General features: G+C 42.1%; 1 protein-coding gene across 1 annotated transcript; it reads right to left on the minus strand.

Annotated features, from left to right (window-relative positions):
• Nucleotides 1–480: 480 nt before the first annotated feature.
• LOC142952497 (metal transporter CNNM4) lies at nt 481–19,058 on the minus strand. Its single transcript, XM_076094287.1, has 8 exons — nt 17,537–19,058; nt 8,434–8,577; nt 7,928–8,062; nt 7,401–7,570; nt 5,607–5,703; nt 4,304–4,393; nt 1,531–1,706; nt 481–1,011 (listed from the first exon to the last, which is right to left on the minus strand). The coding sequence occupies exons 1-8, from the start codon at nt 19,056–19,058 to the stop codon at nt 481–483; spliced, it is 2,865 nt and encodes a 954-aa protein (XP_075950402.1).
• Between the last annotated feature and the right edge of the window lie 1,704 nt (nt 19,059–20,762).

Below are 20,762 nucleotides of genomic sequence, written 5' to 3' on the forward strand. Positions count from 1 at the left end.
ACATTAATGCTGATTTCTTAGAGGAAATGCTTTTTGATTGAGTCTTTCCCGAAACGATGTCCCAGTTATTCTGGATGTAAGGAGGCTCCTTTGAAGCCTGGAGGTCTGCAGATGATCCACAGAAACACGTTGCTGTTAAGTTCATCTTTCACTGAGCTGGAGGCAGAAATCTCTAAAAACCTGAACAAACCCGGTGAACTGATCCTCTACAAACACAAAACCCCGTCTACGTTTCCACTCGTACTCACTCGCGTTCCCTCGGCCATCTTTGTAGTCTATTATGGATATTTTGTGGAGTCTCGGGGGGGGGGGGGGGGGGGGGGTCATGCAGGACGGGTTAGAAGAGGATCTCTGTTTACAAAATACACATGAGGTGCTGATCCTCAGCAAGTTCAGGAGACAACGAGCAAACAGGAAGTAGTGCGAGTGAGTGAGTGAGTGCATGGGTAGTTTAGTTCCCCCTCAGGGGCTTGTTTTACGTTATATGGTGCTTTCAGTGTGTGTGTGACCGATGTTGGTGTGGGCGTGTGCCTGGGTGTGGCTGGGCCTGCGGGGGCCCACACAGTTCTGCTGCTCACTGAGCAGAGTGGTGGTCTCTAACGGACCGGGGGAGGGCGGCGACAGCTGGGGCTTCGGGGAGATGGAGGAGGGCGGAGGAGGGTTAAAGGTGCACGCAGTCAGGCTCACGGAGGACGGAGGGGGCTGGGCAAAAGGGGTGTGGTTGCACGGAGGGGGCGTGGTTTGGGGGAGCGACTGGCTCGGTCTGCAGGTGGACGTGGAGGTGGGAGGAGCGGCGCGGCTGCTCGCCGGCGGCAGTGGTGGCGGCTGAATTTTAGACGGCAGGCGCTTTGCAGGAGGCGAGGCCAGCGGCAGCGGAGCTCGGGTCCCCGGTGGCGTCACGGGGGGCAAAGAGACGGACGTGTCCAGGCGAGTGCGACTGCCCTCTGGAGACTGAGGAGTGCTGTCCAGCCGGGACGCCAGGAGACCGTTCTGGTACTGAGGACGAGTGATCTGAGCAGCACAGAACAGACAAGTATAGAACCGACTTTTTGATCTTTTTTTAACAGTAAATATCCTCGTTCATGCTTAAAGTCACAACTTCCAGAATCGATTACTGTAATGCTTTTGCACGAGACAAGTCCAGACATTTTATTAATGCAGCAAGTTTAAAAACAACAGGAGTTGACTCAAAGCACTCTCCAGTCGAGGTGGGTGGGTTACTATCTACTATAAGACATAAAACAGGTCCAACAATATATATTATAATACAATGAAACAATGAGGGAAAAGTTGTACTTTTTACTCCACTACATTTATTTGACAGATATAATTACTAGTTACTTAAAGTTACTATGAGGAACTTTCATAATGTGTTGGTTCTGTCGCCCCCTGTGGACTACAGCGGTAGTGTTTCTGAGCACCAGACCTTTAGAAAACCTCTCATTTTACTGCAGCAGGGTCTGACAGAAGTTCCTCACTGTAACTTTGACAAAATAATAAAAAATACTCAGTTGTCTGACCGGTACTCACCTTGACAAACTGCAGGTCCGTGAGAGCTCGTACGCAGAAGTCCGGTATGTACTGGAACGGGGTTCCCGGGATCTGAGTGATGCTCCCGCCGACGGAGACGTTTTCTGGAGCGCGCTCAGTGCAGCTCAGAGACGCCGAGCGGTTGAGATTCCCAGCGTGAGACGGAGAACGAAACTCTGGTGTGGGGGGGAAGAGTGTGAGCGAGAGGGCGAGAAGGCAAAGAAAGCAACAAAACAACAACAACAACAACAACAAACACATGAACAGAAGCAGAAAACAAATAGACGTTAAAATGACGACATCATGAACACAAAACACGTTTTAATGTGAACGCCAGAAGAGATGAGAGTGTTTGTTACTTAAAGAATGCGACAAACGATGAGCGATGAGGCGGAGTGCATCGTTTGAGCTTTTCTTTTTGGGCTACGACAGGAGGAAGCGCTCTCATTGGCTGGGTTTAGTGATGTCATGGAGGGTGACGTAAAGCGTCGGTGATGATCAAAGGAAGAGTTCAACATTATTTGTTTTCTTCCCCCCTCCTCCGAGAGTTAGAGGAGAAGATTGTTATCAAACTTTGGTGCTACAGCTCATTAGCTTAGCTTAGCATAAATAATGGAAATGGGGGGAAACTGCTAGCCTGGCTCTGTCTGAAGGTAACGCACCTCTGAAGCTCACAGACTAACACGGTATATCTTGGGTTCTTGAGAGGTGAAGCCCCGCCCCTTCCGGTGACCCCCATGTGACCTTATTTGGGGAAAAATATGTACGGTAGTCAACGGTGAGAGACAAATCATTTTTTGATCCTGTTTTAATTAATGTTTGTGTCAATATAAGAATTAATTTTACACGTCAAGAAAGTTGCAGTTTGTCAACAGTTTGAACTTAATTTCTTTTGAAAAACGTACGTCACCAACACGGCCGTTAGCTTGGTTTGCTAGCTCGCAAGCTAACTTAGCTACGTTCCACGGACATCTTACAGTTATCGTTATCTTACAGTTTTACGACAAAACGCAGCTTTCTTGTTGTTCAAAAATATCTTTTGAATTGACAAACATCATATGTCTAGTTCATGACACAACTCAAACGGGATCAAATACATTTTTGTCTCTTGACTTCCGTACCTATTTCTTTCTAAGGTCACATAGTTTTCGGGGCGGGACTTAGTGTCTCTATACAGATTATACATATATCACAATTGGACAGAGCCATGATAGCTGTTTCCAGTCTTTATGCTAAGATAAGCTAACTAGCTGCTGTGCTAGCTTCATCATTTTAAATGACAGATGTGAGTTTTTTTCCATCTTCTCATCCAACTCAAAAAGAAAGCAAATGAGCATATTTGTAAAAATGTGAAACTATTCCTTTAACCAGAGGTCTACGGTCAGATTAGCCGACTCTTCTTGTTGATATAACGTCACAGGAGTTATGAATAACATCTGACCACAGATCAGTGGTTAAAGGGGAGGACGTGGTGCTCCTCATCCAGCAAGTTTCTCTCCTCACGCTGTGATAATCTGAGTTATTGATCCGATCGATCACGTTAACTTCTACAATAAATACATCTATTGTAGCACTGAATCAATCAGACAATTAATCAATTAAGTCAACAGAAAGTCAATCGAGAAATGATTTTATAATTGATTAAAAGTTGTTTAACAAGCAAGAAAATGATCTGGTGCAATGTTTCAGATGTAAGAAATACTTTAATCTGTTACTTCAATTAAATATCTGTTGGTTTTTACTTTTGTTTACAGAGAGGAAAGTGAGAAAACAAAATCTTGTTTTCCATTTAATGTTTTGCCAGGATCATTTTTCTAGATTACTCCATTATTTATCTTGTTTGCTTTGTTGTTGTAATACTCAATTCAGCCACAAGAGGGTGACGTGCACCACCAGCTCATAGTCTACATTTAACTCAAAGCATTCATGTTTTCTTCATGGTGAGTTTGAATTTGAACAACTTGTTAACACACAACGTATGTAACTTCTGTTTAGAGTTCATGGAGAATTAAAACTCATAAAAAATGTATTTTAATCACTTGTTCTTCAGTCATAAACACAGGAGAGAAAACTCCTCAGAGAAGACTTTCTGTTTCTCACTTCCCTCTCAGGGCTTCCGTAGATGTTCGTTTAAAACAAACAATTTAAAGAACTCTATTTTTCACTATTCCAGATATTTTCCTTCCATCTTTTTATTATAAAAACGTTTTCTGCACACGTGGACGTGTCAAATGTTCATTGGAGGACTTGGATTAAAGTTGTCATTAGAGCCCTAAAATATAACTTTACATATAAAATGTAATCCACGCAGTGGAAAATAATCAATTACAATTTCCCAGATCTCAAGGTATTGTCTTTAAATTGCTTGTTTTGTTGAACTAACAGTTAAAAACTACAACATGTTAAAATGTTAAATGCTATAAAAGAGAGAAAACATCACATTAGAGGAGCTGGAACCAGAAAATATTTGTGCTTATTTTGTGTTTTTTTAAGATTTACAATCTGGTCTCGAGTTCATTTAAATGTAAAAATGCGTTTCTTCAAATAAGAGAAAAAGATGAAACTATAAACTAAACTTTATGTATTTGGGGTCTGGACTTGCTGGATCAAGGATCTGAAGATGATGGAAAAGAGGGGAAAATGGTGAAGAGGCGTAAAGAGGACGCCCTCCTTCCTTCCCTCCTTCCCTCCTTCCTTCCCTCCCTCCTTCCTTCCCTCCTTCCCTCCTTCCTTCCCTCCCTCCCTCCCCCCTCTGGCCCATGCGAGTGTTTACCTGGGAAACGAGAGAACAGAGAAAACCTCTTAAGAGAGAGGCGTCGTGGAGGGGGAGACGCCACTGATGGGGAGAGAGGAGGGGTGACGGCTGAGAGAGGAGGAGGAAGAGGAGGAGGAAGAGGAAAGGGAGGAGGAGACAGAGAAAGAGGAGTTGGTTTATTTGTTTTGTATTTATTCTCTTTAGGGTTTTATTTCCTTCGACCACAGAAGAAGAGGTAATGAGCCTGTGAGCTGATTGGTTGGAATAAAAACGATTAATTACAAAGAAAGTCGACACAAACATTCTGTGACTAAACATCTTCGTACTTATTTAAATGTTGTAATATGAGTTTAACTATGTGAATAAACGGTACAGGAAGTAAACCTCCCGGTGCTCTAAACACGGCCGTAGATTACAACGTTTTAAAGTTTTAAATAATCAATATTCAGCTTTTATTATAAAATCAAAACATAGAGAAACATCTTTGATAAGAGTTATTTTATGAGTCACATGTTATTTTATGAGTCACATGTTTAAATCAATAAATCTGATTCTGATAAACTCAACTTAAATCACTATTTATTCAAATCAATAGTACAAAAACACAGTAAATTACCAGTACAATACTCGTACATCGAACATAATGACCCGTTGTGTGGATGGAGATGAAGCCGGCAGTGCTCTCTGCTGGTTAAACTGTTTAAAATGTTCTGGTTTATACGTTAACGTTAATTATTAACATGTAATGTTAAACAGTGAACAGCTGATGAGAAATGAGTCACGTGACTTTTACATCAGACACAAAAACACACAAAATACAAAATACACACATGAAGTACACACAGCAGTTTATCAGCAGATAGAGAGGAAGAGGAGGGGGAGGAAGAGGAGGAGGAGGAGGAAGAGGGGGAAGAGGAAGAGGAGGAGGAAGAGGGGGAAGAGGAAGAGGAGGAGGAAGAGGAGGAGGAGGAAGAGGAGGAGGAGGAAGAGGGGGAAGAGGAAGAGGAGGCGGAGGAGGAGGAGGAAGAAGAGGGGGAAGAGGAAGAGGAGGCAGAGGAAGAAGAGAAGGAGGAGGAGGAAGAGGAAGAGGAAGAGGAGGAAGAGGAGGAGACATGTGGAGACTTTTACTTGTAGTATTTGTAGCAGTATTTTGAATGCAGTACTACAACTGTTATGTAGTATGATGACAATAAAACAAAATATCTTGTTTTAATGACATGAGACTTATTTGTGACGGGGCAGTGTGTGTGTGTGTGTGTGTGTGTGTGTGTGTGTGTGTGTGTGTGTGTGTGTGTGTGTGTGTGTGTGTGTGTTGTCTCACCCAGTGACGGTGAGCTCAGAGCCATCACTCCGTAGTAAGAGAACGGCCCGCTTTCAAACTTCATGTTTTCATTTCCGGCTTCCACCTCCACTCTCCCCTGAAACACACACACACACACAGGACATTTTGTTTAATAAGCACATTATCTTACAGTGTGTATTACACTCGTGTGTGTGTGTGTGTGTGTGTGTGTGTGTGTGTGTGTGTGTGTGTGTGTGTCAGTCAGGAAGCTCTGCTGTGCAAAATCCAGGAGTGATCGTCTCCTGTGGCCGGTAACAGAAACACTCTGACGTCCTATAAATATTACATCCAGCTTCAGGTGCCTCTTTACCTCACACACACACACACACACACACACACACACACACACACATACAGAGAGCTGCGTGGTGGAACAGGAGCAGCTGTGTTCAGGTTACGCTGAGTGTCTGCAGTCACTTCATCCACACCTCAGGTGTTGAAGAACAAAGCCTCCAACACACAGTGAGTTCATCGTCGTGTGTTCATAAAACACTTTGAACTTGAATTAGTTTGAAAGATGTTAAATAAATAAACTGATTGTTTGATACGTTGATGAAGGTCTTCCTCTACGTTGATGAGATTTCTCCTCCTCCTCCTCTCATCTGATTGCCTGCCCCCCCCCCCCCCCCCCTTATATAAGAGGATCTACTGGTGACGGTGGTGCAGAGACAGAAGCCCCCCCGACACAAAACAACAGCTCCTCTCATGTTATTATTATTATTTATGTTGTAATTAATGTTTGTCAGCAGCTTTAATGAGACGTTTCATTTGTTCCTCAGAACAACAATCTGCTGAATATTATAGACAATATCTACTATTAAAAAATGTTACAATTATATACAATTAGCTGATTTAAGTGCAACTATTATGATATTTAACCATTGAAGTCATGTTTTTAAAGGGAAAATACCAAATATTAATTTATTGCAGCTTCTCTAAGACAAAGAAGACAAAAGAGATATTTCACTAAATAATTAGTTTCTGAGTCACTTTGGGTTTAAGGAGATTTTAACTTTCCATTATTTCCTGACATGAGATCAAACGATTCGTTGATTATGTCATAAAATAACTGGTAGAAGAATCAATAATCAAAATAACTGACAGAATTAAAAACACTGAAACGATTCACACTAAACATGGAAGAATCATAAACGTTTGTTTGACACGGAGATTATTTACTGTAATAATCCAGAATATAAACAGAAGAATCTGATTGGCTGTTTGTGGAGGGAACCAGTGGTGATGACTTCCTGTTTACATAAACACGTCATCACTTCAGCTCTCTACGAGACGTTTAACAAACAAAAACACACTTAATCTAAAGATGATCAATCTCAACAAGTATGAGATGTATGATTTAATATCAGTGGAGTATTAGTGTATCTCTGCCTGGTGAAAGAGTTAACATGAAATCCAGTTACTCGTCTTAAGTCGGGAGTCTTAAAGGGTTCGTGAGTTCAGCTCCTCGTGAGTTAATCCTGCTGCAGACTGACGCACCGACACGTTAAACTGTTGTCCTGTAATCTCACCTCGTGGTGACGCGCTGCACCAGCCGGCGCTCTGATCAACGCTTCTACTGATCATCACTTATTGATCGGCATCATCTTCAGGACATGTTTCATTACATCCTCATGTTTATTCATCGATGTGTCTTTGAGGCTTTAAATACTTTCTTTTAATTATTCTGTATCGTGTATTATGATGTTATATTGTGTGTGTGTGTGTGTATGAGTGTGTGTGTGTGTGTATGAGTGTGTGTGTGTGTGTGTGTACCTGCAGTACGAGGATGAAGTAGTCGACAGCTTTCCCTCTCTGATACAGGAAGTGCTGCGCTGAGCGTTTGTCGCTGTCGTTGAACTTGAGTTCCTGGATGACGTCCGGATGTCTGAGGACCCTCAACAAGACCTTCTCTTTGATCTGGAACGGGCTGAACAGACTCACCTCTGGGGGGGGGGGGGGGGGGGGAGAGACACATAACAAAAAAAATAATAATAATAATATTACAAATATTTGGATTTTGTAATTAATTCTAAAATGTGTATTTAAATGTTTATATGATTACTTTGGGGTTGAAGCCGTGCACTCTGTGGTTTTATTAGTTTATTCCGAGTTGAATAAACTAAACATAATTAATATATATTGTGTGTTACTGCCTGGAGAGTTGTGCTGCTTGTATTGATTACATTTGTGAATTAAACATTAAAACATGATATAAACCTAAACACAAGAGACGATCTGCACCAGAGCTTCACACCGAGGTCACGTGTCGTGACATCACGTGTCGTGACATCACAGCTCACCTGTCGCCAGGAAGCGATGCGCCGCCAGCATGAGCTGAGGAGAGATCTTCACTTTGCTGTCTCCGTCCTGCTTGAAGGCCGAGAAGTCGGGTTTGTTCTTGTTGGGGTCGACCTTCTTCCTGTTCCTGTTGTCGGCTGCAGAGAGAAGTTCATGACATATGTTGCACCGACCGTAAAACCCTGAATATTATATTAATATTGAGATATCATAATGTGGCAGAAGTTTAGTCTTTTCCTGGTTTTAAAGGCTGCCTCTGCCTTCTTTTATTTTCCTTTTCACACATTCTGTCCACATTACTGATGATTATTATCAAAAAGTCTTATTGTGTAAATATTGTTGTGCTGCTGCGTGTAAATTGTGCAGAAACGCACGATGAAAGAAAACTCCAGCTTCTCTTTTTGCATGATGTCAGGAGTGTTTACCGTCAAGTGTGTGTGTGTGTATGTGTGTGTGTGTGTGTGTGTGCGTGTGTGCGTGTGCGTGACGTCTGCATCTGCTGACTCACTGTAAAGGTCAGACTCATCCAGGATCTCCGACTTGATGATCTCCTCAATGACGTCCTCTAAGGTGACCAATCCCAGCACCTCGTAGAACGGATCCCCCTCCCCCTCGTTGTTCACCTTCTGGACGATGGCCAGGTGGGACTTACCTGCAGAGAGTCAGAGAGAGAGAGAGAGAGAGAGAGAGAGAGAGGGAGAGGGAGAGAGGGAGAGAGAGAGGGAGGGAGAGAGTCAGAGAGAGAGAGAGGGAGGGAGAGAGTCAGAGAGAGAGGGAGAGAGAGAGAGGGAGGGAGAGAGTCAGAGAGAGAGAGGGAGGGAGAGAGTCAGAGAGAGAGGGAGAGAGAGAGGGAGGGAGAGAGAGAGGGAGGGAGAGAGTCAGAGAGAGAGGGAGAGAGAGAGAGGGAGAGAGTCAGAGAGAGAGGGAGGGAGAGAGTCAGAGAGGGAGGGAGGGAGTCAGAGAGAGAGAGAGGGAGGGAGAGAGTCAGAGAGAGAGGGAGGGAGGGAGAGAGTCAGAGAGAGAGGGAGGGAGAGAGTCAGAGAGAGAGGGAGGGAGGGAGAGAGTCAGAGAGAGAGGGAGGGAGAGAGTCAGAGAGAGAGGGAGGGAGAGAGTCAGAGAGAGGAAGAGAGAGGAGGTTACTAACAGGATGAATGGACGGTTTTACATTCACACAAACTGAGCCGTCAGCTTTAGAGTGCAGCCTTCAAACACACATTCAGCTCAATGAAACGTGTTGTTGTTTCTTTCTGTATTTCGGAGGCTGCTGTTTGATCTGTTGGTGGGTTTTATTATGGAGGACAGACTGACGCCTTCATTTAGCTCCAGACTGGACTAAGAGCTTTGCAGAGAAAAGAGCTGGAGGAGCTGCCAAAGCAGAGATAAAGAGGAGGGAGAGCGGATTAATCCTCTCCTCATTAAAAACAGACTCATGTTCACTAACTTCACCAGTAAAGACTGTGAACAGGAGGATGGAAACACCAGGAGCAGCAGCAGTACGTCTCTGGTAGAGACCTGTCAATCACTGTGTAGCCCCGCCCTAAAGCATCCCCTGCTTTATGGTCTGTTTGACTCTAAATGGACCATAATGTACTAAATGAACATCATGCTGTATTGAAGAAGACTTGAAACTAGAGATTGAGACCATAAACTCATGTTTACAATGTTTACTGAGGTAATAAATCAAGAGAGAAGTAGAGTCATTTTCTCATAGACTTCTATACAACCAGAGGAGTCGCCCCCTGGTGGACACTAGAGAGAATGCAGCTTTAACACAGGAAGCTCTTTAAAACAGCTTATCTCACAAACTACTGGACTCATCAGTATCGATGTTCACTCAAGATCCTTTTAACACATTTACTGACTCCTCACTCCTCTTAACGCTCAACAGTCCCATTAGAACTAACATCCAGAGACAAGTTTGGTCTCATTTTGAAGCGGAGCATCTTCAGACTAATTCCACACCCGATAAATTATGATCCACTAAAGTTCAGCACGATACGAGATGAATAAGTCAACGTTTCTTTGTTGGGGAGAAAGAGACACACCTGGAGGAAACCTGAACTCTCGTACTGAGAGCATTCTACTAGTTTAACGGACATGTTGGTAATATTGAGAAACCAGCAGAGTTCCAATGAAAGCAGCACTCGCTCCAAAAGTCGCCAAGTCGTCAACAATAGTGACGGTTGTCGTTAGGATTTTAACGATACTCATATCTGTTCTTTTTTATTACATTGTGATAATTAATGAAGAAAAGAATCCACACTGCTTCATTATCGTTGTTTGTAAACAAAGTCTTTCTTTAGCAGCGATGATGATTCAACCAATCAGAGCGGAGGAAGCGTCTCTGAGTCATCATAAAACATCACAAACACAAAACCAGGCCTGCATCTTCATCATCATCATCACAGGAAGGTCAGAGGTCACATCAGTGACTTCACGTCAAGTTAAAGTAAAACTAATCTCAAACTATTTTCATAAATCGCTTAATTGTCATTTTTCAAACCAAAATGCCAAATCATCCAGCTTCTAAAGTGGTTTTCTTTCTCATAAATGTTATTAAACTGAATGTTTTTGGGGTTTTAGACTGTTGGTCGGACTGAAACGAGACATTTTAAGATGCCACATCGGTGTTTCAGAAGATTTTATCGACGATGGGATGAAAAGAAATAATAACTAGAAGATAAAAACCATCAGACTGCTTGACTTTAAAGGGGAGTTTCTGGTACTTTAATGATGTATAAGTGACGGTCGTGCACACAAACAAACACTGTGAAGTGTTCCTCTCACACAGATCACATGCAGACGTGTGACGTTCTCCAGGATCGATGGTTGTGATTTATTTGGCAGCGTCCGGAGCTGAACTCTAAACATTTACAGGATCAATAACTCCGTCTGCTGCTGGGATTCAGGCTCCAGATATTAATACATAATTCATCACCTCTGTGACGTCTGAAACAACAGTGATAGATTATCTGATTTGTGATGAATTAATGATAATACCAGCGCTATAAATAGCCACTAATAGTTATATTAAAATACAGAATAACATAAAGTTTAACGTGTCGTGTTTACAGAAAACATCTGACATCTTGAAATAGCTTCATCATCATCATCATCATCATCATCATCATCTTCACAAGCTGAGCCGCTGCTTCATTGTTGCGACGCCCGGCTTTGTTTTTCCGAGGTGTGGATAACAGCGCTGAGATTTCCCGCACTAATCCGGTGCGCCTGAACGTGCACAGTGTGATCCCATCAGCAGCGGATTGCACTGATTAGCTGCTGCGCTGTGACTGAAGCTGCAGCGCTGACGGAGGATGAACAGATGAAGCTCTGAGCAGCCAATCAATGAAACACCGCCCGGCTGTGATGCAACATCCCGACATGAACACGCAGAACTTCATGCATCGTTATGTGAGGCCAGATAACATCCAGATGTGTTGACGGGATGTTGGAGCTCAAGCTGGAATAATAACGATTGCTGCCTTCAGCTGGGGATGGCTAGCTCTTTAGTTTATTCATTTAGTTTATATATTTTATATTAGTTTAGTCGTATTAAAGTTTTCCTTTTTACTTTGTCATTTTATAATATTTCAGAGGAAAATGTTGATATCCCCTCCGGCCTGATCTTTGTCCTTTGCCTTTGAAATTCCTGCATAAAGTAACCCGCTCGCTAAATTGTATATAAATATATATACACATACACTATATACACACACACACACACATATATACAGTGGGGCAAAAAAGTATTTAGTCAGCCACCAATTGTGCAAGTTCTCCCACTTAAAAAGATGAGAGAGGCCTGTAATGTTCATCATAGGTACACTTCAACTATGAGAGACAGAATGGGGGGAAAGAATCCAGGAAATCACATTGTAGGATTTTTAATGAATTAATTGGTAAATTCCTCGGTAAAATAAGTATTTGGTCACCTACAAACAAGCAAGATTTCTGGCTCTCACAGACCTGTAACTTCTTCTTTAAGAGGCTCCTCTGTCCTCCACTCGTTACCTGTATTAATGGCACCTGTTTGAACTCGTTATCAGTATAAAAGACACCTGTCCACAACCTCAAACAGTCACACTCCAAACTCCACTATGGCCAATACCAAAGAGCTGTCAAAGGACACCAGAAACAAAATTGTAGACCTGCACCAGGCTGGGAAGACTGAATCTGCAATAGGTAAGCAGCTTGGTGTGAAGAAATCAACTGTGGGAGCAATTATTAGAAAATGGAAGACATACAAGACCACTGATAGTCTCCCTCGATCTGGGGCTCCACGCAAGATCTCACCCCGTGGGGTCAAAATGATCACAAGAACGGTGAACAAAAATCCCAGAACCACACGGGGGGACCTAGTGAATGACCTGCAGAGAGCTGGGACCAAAGTAACAAAGGCTACCATCAGTAACACACTACGCTGCCAGGGACTCAAATCCTGCAGTGCCAGACGTGTCCCCCTGCTTAAGCCAGTACATGTCCAGGCCCGTCTGAAGTTTGCTAGAGAGCATTTGGATGATCCAGAAGAGGATTGGGAGAATGTCATATGGTCAGATGAAACCAAAATAGAACTTTTTGGTAAAAACTCAACTCGTCGTGTTTGGAGGAGAAAGAATGCCGAGTTGCATCCAAAGAACACCATACCTACTGTGAAGCATGGGGGTGGAAACATCATGCTTTGGGGCTGTTTTTCTGCAAGGGGACCAGGACGACTGATCCGTGTAAAGGAAAGAATGAATGGGGCCATGTATCGTGAGATTTTGAGTGGAAACCTCCTTCCATCAGCAAGGGCATTGAAGATGAAACGTGGCTGGGTCTTTCAGCATGACAATGATCCCAAACACACCGCCCGGGCAACGAAGGAGTGGCTTCGTAAGAAGCATTTTAAGGTCCTGGAGTGGCCTAGCCAGTCTCCAGATCTCAACCCCATAGAAAATCTGTGGAGGGAGTTGAAAGTCCGTGTTGCCCAGCGACAGCCCCAAAACATCACTGCTCTAGAGGAGATCTGCATGGAGGAATGGGCCAAAATACCAGCAACAGTGTGTGAAAAGCTTGTGAAGACTTACAGAAAACGTTTGACCTCTGTCATTGCCAACAAAGGGTATATAACAAAGTATTGAGATGAACTTTTGTTATTGACCAAATACTTATTTTCCACCATAATTTGCAAATAAATTCTTTAAAAATCAGACAATGTGATTTTCTGGATTTTTTTTTTTCTCATTCTGTCTCTCATAGTTGAAGTACTGTGTACCTATGATGCAAATTACAGGCCTCTCTCATCTTTTTAAGTGGGAGAACTTGCACAATTGGTGGCTGACTAAATACTTTTTTTTCCCCACTGCGCGCACACACACACACACACACACACACACACACACACACACACACACACACACACACACACACACACACACACACACACACACACACACACACACACACACACACACACACACACACACGTGTGTTCATGTGGTTAAAAAGCAACGGTAACATGGACACCAGCTCTCACAGAGGCTAAGAGTTTAGCGAGCTATCGAGCGGGTGACTTTATGCAAAACATGGTCTCTTAGCGAGGAGACCGTTAAAACTAACGCAGCAGTTTTTTGTGAAGATGGAAGTTTATTTTGAAAAGACTGTTTTCATGTAACGAGTAGAAAATGACTCGTTTTGCTGAACTTTAGTTGGACAACGAATGAAAAATGATGTCGTAAGATATAAGAACCGTAGTGTGAGGATACTTTACATCATGTTGAGTAGAGTAAAAAGTACAATATGTACCTCTGAGATGTAGTAAAAAGTACAATATGTACCTCTGAGATGTAGTAAAAAGTACAATATGTATCTCTGAGATGTAGTAAAAAGTACAATATGTATCTCTGAGATGTAGTAAAAAGTACAATATGTACCTCTGAGATGTAGTAAAAAGTACAATATGTATCTCTGAGATGTAGTAAAAAGTACAATATGTACCTCTGAGATGTAGTACAGTGAAAAGTACAATATATGTACCTCTGAGATGTAGTAAAAAGTACAATATATGTACCTCTGAGATGTAGTAAAAAGTACAATATGTACCTCTGAGATGTAGTAAAAAGTACAATATGTACCTCTGAGATGTAGTAAAAAGTACAATATGTATCTCTGAGATGTAGTAAAAAGTACAATATGTACCTCTGAGATGTAGTAAAAAGTACAATATGTATCTCTGAGATGTAGTAAAAAGTACAATATGTACCTCTGAGATGTAGTACAGTGAAAAGTACAATATATGTACCTCTGAGATGTAGTAAAAAGTACAATATATGTACCTCTGAGATGTAGTAAAAAGTACAATATGTACCTCTGAGATGTAGTAAAAAGTACAATATGTACCTCTGAGATGTAGTAAAAAGTACAATATGTATCTCTGAGATGTAGTAAAAAGTACAATATGTACCTCTGAGATGTAGTACAGTAAAAAGTATAATATGTACCTCTGAGATGTAGTACAGTGAAAAGTACAATATGTACCTCTGAGATGTAGTAAAAAGTACAATATATGTACCTCTGAGATGTAGTAAAAAGTACAATATGTACCTCTGAGATGTAGTACAGTAAAAAGTACAATATGTACCTCTGAGATGTAGTACAGTGAAAAGTACAATATGTACCTCTGAGATGTAGTAAAAAGTACAATATGTACCTCTGAGATGTAGTAAAAAGTACAATATATGTACCTCTGAGATGTAGTAAAAAGTACAATATGTACCTCTGAGATGTAGTAAAAAGTACAATATGTACCTCTGAGATGTAGTAAAAAGTACAATATGTACCTCTGAGATGTAGTACAGTGAAAAGTACAATATGTACCTCTGAGATGTAGTACAGTGAAAAGTACAATATGTACCTCTGAGATGTAGTGAAAAGTACAATATATGTACCTCTGAGATGTAGTACAGTAAAAAGTACAATATGTACCTCTGAGATGTAGTGAAAAGTACAATATGTACCTCTGAGATGTAGTACAGTAAAAAGTACAATATGTACCTCTGAGATGTAGTGAAAAGTACAATATGTACCTCTGAGATGTAGTACAGTGAAAAGTACAATATGTACCTCTGAGATGTAGTAAAAAGTACAATATATGTACCTCTGAGATGTAGTAAAAAGTACAATATGTACCTCTGAGATGTAGTAAAAAGTACAATATGTACCTCTGAGATGTAGTAAAAAGTACAATATGTACCTCTGAGATGTAGTACAGTGAAAAGTACAATATGTACCTCTGAGATGTAGTAAAAAGTACAATATATGTACCTCTGAGATGTAGTAAAAAGTACAATATGTACCTCTGAGATGTAGTACAGTGAAAAGTACAATATGTACCTCTGAGATGTAGTAAAAAGTACAATATGTACCTCTGAGATGTAGTAAAAAGTACAATATATGTACCTCTGAGATGTAGTAAAAAGTACAATATGTACCTCTGAGATGTAGTAAAAAGTACAATATGTATCTCTGAGATGTAGTAAAAAGTACAATATGTACCTCTGAGATGTAGTAAAAAGTACAATATGTATCTCTGAGATGTAGTAAAAAGTACAATATGTACCTCTGAGATGTAGTACAGTAAAAAGTACAATATGTACCTCTGAGATGTAGTACAGTGAAAAGTACAATATATGTACCTCTGAGATGTAGTAAAAAGTACAATATATGTACCTCTGAGATGTAGTAAAAAGTACAATATGTACCTCTGAGATGTAGTAAAAAGTACAATATGTACCTCTGAGATGTAGTAAAAAGTACAATATGTATCTCTGAGATGTAGTAAAAAGTACAATATGTACCTCTGAGATGTAGTACAGTAAAAAGTATAATATGTACCTCTGAGATGTAGTACAGTGAAAAGTACAATATGTACCTCTGAGATGTAGTAAAAAGTACAATATATGTACCTCTGAGATGTAGTAAAAAGTACAATATGTACCTCTGAGATGTAGTACAGTAAAAAGTACAATATGTACCTCTGAGATGTAGTACAGTGAAAAGTACAATATGTACCTCTGAGATGTAGTAAAAAGTACAATATGTACCTCTGAGATGTAGTAAAAAGTACAATATATGTACCTCTGAGATGTAGTAAAAAGTACAATATGTACCTCTGAGATGTAGTAAAAAGTACAATATGTACCTCTGAGATGTAGTACAGTGAAAAGTACAATATGTACCTCTGAGATGTAGTACAGTGAAAAGTACAATATGTACCTCTGAGATGTAGTGAAAAGTACAATATATGTACCTCTGAGATGTAGTACAGTAAAAAGTACAATATGTACCTCTGAGATGTAGTGAAAAGTACAATATGTACCTCTGAGATGTAGTACAGTAAAAAGTACAATATGTACCTCTGAGATGTAGTGAAAAGTACAATATGTACCTCTGAGATGTAGTACAGTGAAAAGTACAATATGTACCTCTGAGATGTAGTAAAAAGTACAATATATGTACCTCTGAGATGTAGTAAAAAGTACAATATCTACCTCTGAGATGTAGTAAAAAGTACAATATGTACCTCTGAGATGTAGTAAAAAGTACAATATGTACCTCTGAGATGTAGTACAGTGAAAAGTACAATATATGTACCTCTGAGATGTAGTAAAAAGTACAATATGTACCTCTGAGATGTAGTACAGTGAAAAGTACAATATGTACCTCTGAGATGTAGTAAAAAGTACAATATGTACCTCTGAGATGTAGTAAAAAGTACAATATATGTACCTCTGAGATGTAGTAAAAAGTACAATATGTACCTCTGAGATGTAGCAAAAAGTACAATATGTACCTCTGAGATGTAGCAAAAAGTACAATATGTACCTCTGAGATGTAGTAAAAAGTACAATATGTACCTCTGAGATGTAGTACAGTGAAAAGTACAATATGTACCTCTGAGATGTAGTACAGTGAAAAGTACAATATGTACCTCTGAGATGTAGTACAGTGAAAAGTACAATATGTACCTCTGAGATGTAGTAAAAAGTACAATATGTACCTCTGAGATGTAGTGAAAAGTACAATATATGTACCTCTGAGATGTAGTACAGTAAAAAGTACAATATGTACCTCTGAGATGTAGTAAAAAGTACAATATGTACCTCTGAGATGTAGTACAGTAAAAAGTACAATATGTACCTCTGAGATGTAGTACAGTAAAAAGTACAATATGTACCTCTGAGATGTAGAAGTATAAAGTAAAGTACAAGTTTGTAAAGACACAAATATTAGTATACTTGTGTCTAGTAAAACTACTCACAGACTTTTTAAACATAGAGATGAGGAGGATGAAGGTGGCGATGAAGGACAGCTTCCTGTCTCATCAGGACCACGATGGAATGAAATGTGTTCTGGGTGTTTGTTGCATCACATGTTGTGTTGAACATGGAGGCTGTGATGTTCCAGTCGTCAATAGATCTGATCGATACACACGGATTCTGATTGGAAGGACAGGAAGTTGTTTGTGTGGATGCAAAGATGGCTGCAGGTTTAAAACAACCAAAAACCAGAGAGGAGCTGGTTTCTCTCTGCAGGAAACAGCTGTTACATGATGACACACACACACACACCTTTCTTGAACTCCTCCAGCATGGCGTCCAGCTTGGTGTCGTGGAACACAAAGTGCACCGGGTGGTTGTAGAACTTGGTGATGGTCTTCAGGGTGGTGCAGTCGTCCGGGTCCACGAAGGCCAGGTCCTTGACGTACAGGACGTCCACGATGTTGGAGCGCTCGTCGTCGAACACGGGGATCCTCGTGTAGCCGCTCTCCATGATCACCGACATGGTGTTGAAGTCCAGCACGGCGTCCGCCTGGATCATGAAGCAGTCGCCCACCGGCGTCATGACGTCCTCCACGGTCTTGGTGCGGAGCTCCAGGGCGCCCTGGATCATGTTTATCTCCTCCTTCACCAGGTCGTTGTAGGGCTCCGTCACGTTCAGCATCTCCACCAGCTTCTCCCGGTTATACACGGTGCCGATCTCCTGGCCCAGCAGCACGTCCAGCAGCTTGCTGACGGGGAAGGACACCGGGAAGGTGAGGAACATGAAGAACTTGGTCACCATGATGGTGTTGGCGCCCACCGCCAGGCCGTGGCGCGAGCACAGCGCCTGGGGCACGATCTCCCCGAAGATCACGATGCCGATGGTGGAGGCCACCACGGCGCCCAGACCGGACCCGATCATGTCGTCCAGGAGGATGGTGAGGGTGGTGTTCACCAGGACGTTCCCCAGCAACAAGGAGCAGAGGAGGTAGTTCCCTTTGCTGCGGATGGGCTCGATCTTCCGGGCGTCGCTCCTCTCCTTGTCGGTGCCGCAGCTCTGCACGATGCGCAGCTCCATCGGGTCCAGAGCCATCAGGCCCAGGTTCAGCCCGCTGAACATGCCGGAGAGCACCAGCAGGCAGCAGATGACGATGAGCTGCAGCCACATGGGCAGCATGGACTTCTTCTCCTCCAGCACCAGCAGCCGGCCGTCGCTGTCGCCCAGCTGCACCCACCTGCTCCCGTCGGCGTGGCGCGTGCACAGGGCGTACTCCTTCTGCGGCTCGCTCTTGCGGAGCGGCTTAACGCGCACGGTGAGCACACCGGACGTGCCTCGGCCGCTCACGTTCATGAAGGTCCCGACGCTGATGTCCTTCGTGAAGTCGGCGCAGGTCCTGTCCGGTTCCTCCATCATGCCGCTGCCGCCCCTCGCAGCCGCCACAGCCACCGCCTCCTCCTCCTCCTCCTCCTCCTCCTCCTCGCCGCCGTCCGTGAGCTCCGTGAAGCGGATCTGCGTCCAGGTGCCCGAGTGGAGCTGCACCCCGTAAAACCGGAGCTGCACGGTGCTCTCCTCGGTCACCTGGATGACACCGTCGTCATTGGTGCCGGACGGCTTGTCGCTCCTCTCCAGCCGCATGCCGAGCACCTGTCCGCCGCCTCCGCCGCCGCCGCTCCTGCCGCCGGACGCCGCTGCAGCGGCCGCCGCCGTCTCCGTGCGTCCGCCGACCGCGCTCCACAGGAAGATAATGACGGCGAGAATGTAACCCTGCTGCCCGCTCCATTCTGTCGCCATGTTTGTTTCACTGCTCGGCGACCCGGGGGCTGACGTCATTTACTCATGTCCGAGCGGCTCCGCCTCCCCCCCCCGCCGGCCCGTCACTCACTCACACACACACACACACACACACACACACACACACGTTATCACCGCCTACCGGACAGCGACAGGTAGAACTAATAAACAAACTCTCCTCCTCCTCCTCTCTCACTCTTCATCTTTATTTCTCTGTTTATTTCTGCAGCAGGTAAACATCTCAAAATGATGCATGATGCACCCCCCCCCCCCCCCCCCCCCTTGTTATTGTCTCTCGGGGCAATGCGGCACACCGCGGATGGAGATGCTGCTGCTGCGGGCAGAGGTCTCTCATCCTCCAATTGTATCCGCAGCCAGCTGCTGTTATGTAATGTAACGGCACATGTCAGCTGTGCACCCCCCCCCCCCCCCCCATCCTGCACCATCCCGCACCCCTCTGGCACCGAGCCAGGCCTGCTCTGCTCCTGGGACTTCATCTGTCTGTATAATAATAGCATTAATTATAATAATATATTAAATAATAACCGCCTTAAGAACGCATGTGACTTAACTAAAATAGCTGCACAGCTTGGACTTCACATGTTAATAATAATAATAATAACAATGATAAGTACAAAACAATGCAAATGTTATTATATGACAGATATTATTATTGGTGTAATAATGATTAAAAGTCTTATAATACAATACTACTAATAATAATAATAACTGTCTTAATGGTACTTTTAATTAAACGAGTGTTGCTCAAATAGACCTTTTACCCTTTTCAGTATTTGAACTTTAAATCACTGCATTAAACTCTTATTTTAATATTTCTTCACCATCTTTATTGTTGGGTCCTAATGTTTAGTGACAGTTATGTAACACAACATTTCCTCTCTCACTGCCACCTGGTGGTCAAACCAGTTCAACTGATTCTGTGTGAAGTTACTGTAAAAATAGTTTAAATATTTATTTGTGTTTGTAAATTATTAAGATTTAGGAGATTATTTAAATGTTACACATCCGCTTATCTTCACTGATTAATGAATAATATATATGTATATATTATAGTGGCTTAACATTTTGGAAGAATATAATTAAATAATAATAATTTATATATAGAATTAAAATTGAATTGTAGTAGTAGTTTATATTATCGTGTTTTAGATTAGAATATTAAATACCAACAGTTTCTGTTCAATACACAATTTCTGCTTTTATTACAAGAAATACACAAATTAAACGTAACAGAAGATTCTTCATAAATTAAAAAATATATTTTGTAAATCCCGTCATCGTAACGACTTCAAGTTGTTTTTCAATATTTAGATTTAGCATAAAAACATCCTTAATTTCAACAGATTACATAACAATCTAATAATAGATTGAAACAATTATGAGCAGAATAAATGTTTAATTATGACAGAAATCTACTGATGTCCTTCGTGAAGTCGGCGCAGGTCGTAACTTTGCTCCTTTCGTCTCTTCAGTGACGTCTTTCTTCTTCGTTCAAACACGAAACACTCGAACGTCTTCTTAAAGTACAACACCGTAAAGCTTCAGTCATTAAATGACCAACGAGTTCATGCAGTTAACCTTTGAAATGCTGCTGAAACAAGTTCTAAAAATAATATTTATCTTCATTATCGTCCTGAATTGTCAGTAAATCTTTATCTCATCGATTATCTACCTGCAGCCGTTTCTCTTCTTATAATTAGTTTAAACTAACATCTCCAACCC

The sequence above is a fragment of the Anarhichas minor genome, unplaced genomic scaffold (assembly GCF_050575085.1).
Source record: "Anarhichas minor isolate MPS153535 unplaced genomic scaffold, ASM5057508v1 ptg000002l, whole genome shotgun sequence".
NCBI lineage: Eukaryota > Metazoa > Chordata > Actinopteri > Perciformes > Anarhichadidae > Anarhichas > Anarhichas minor.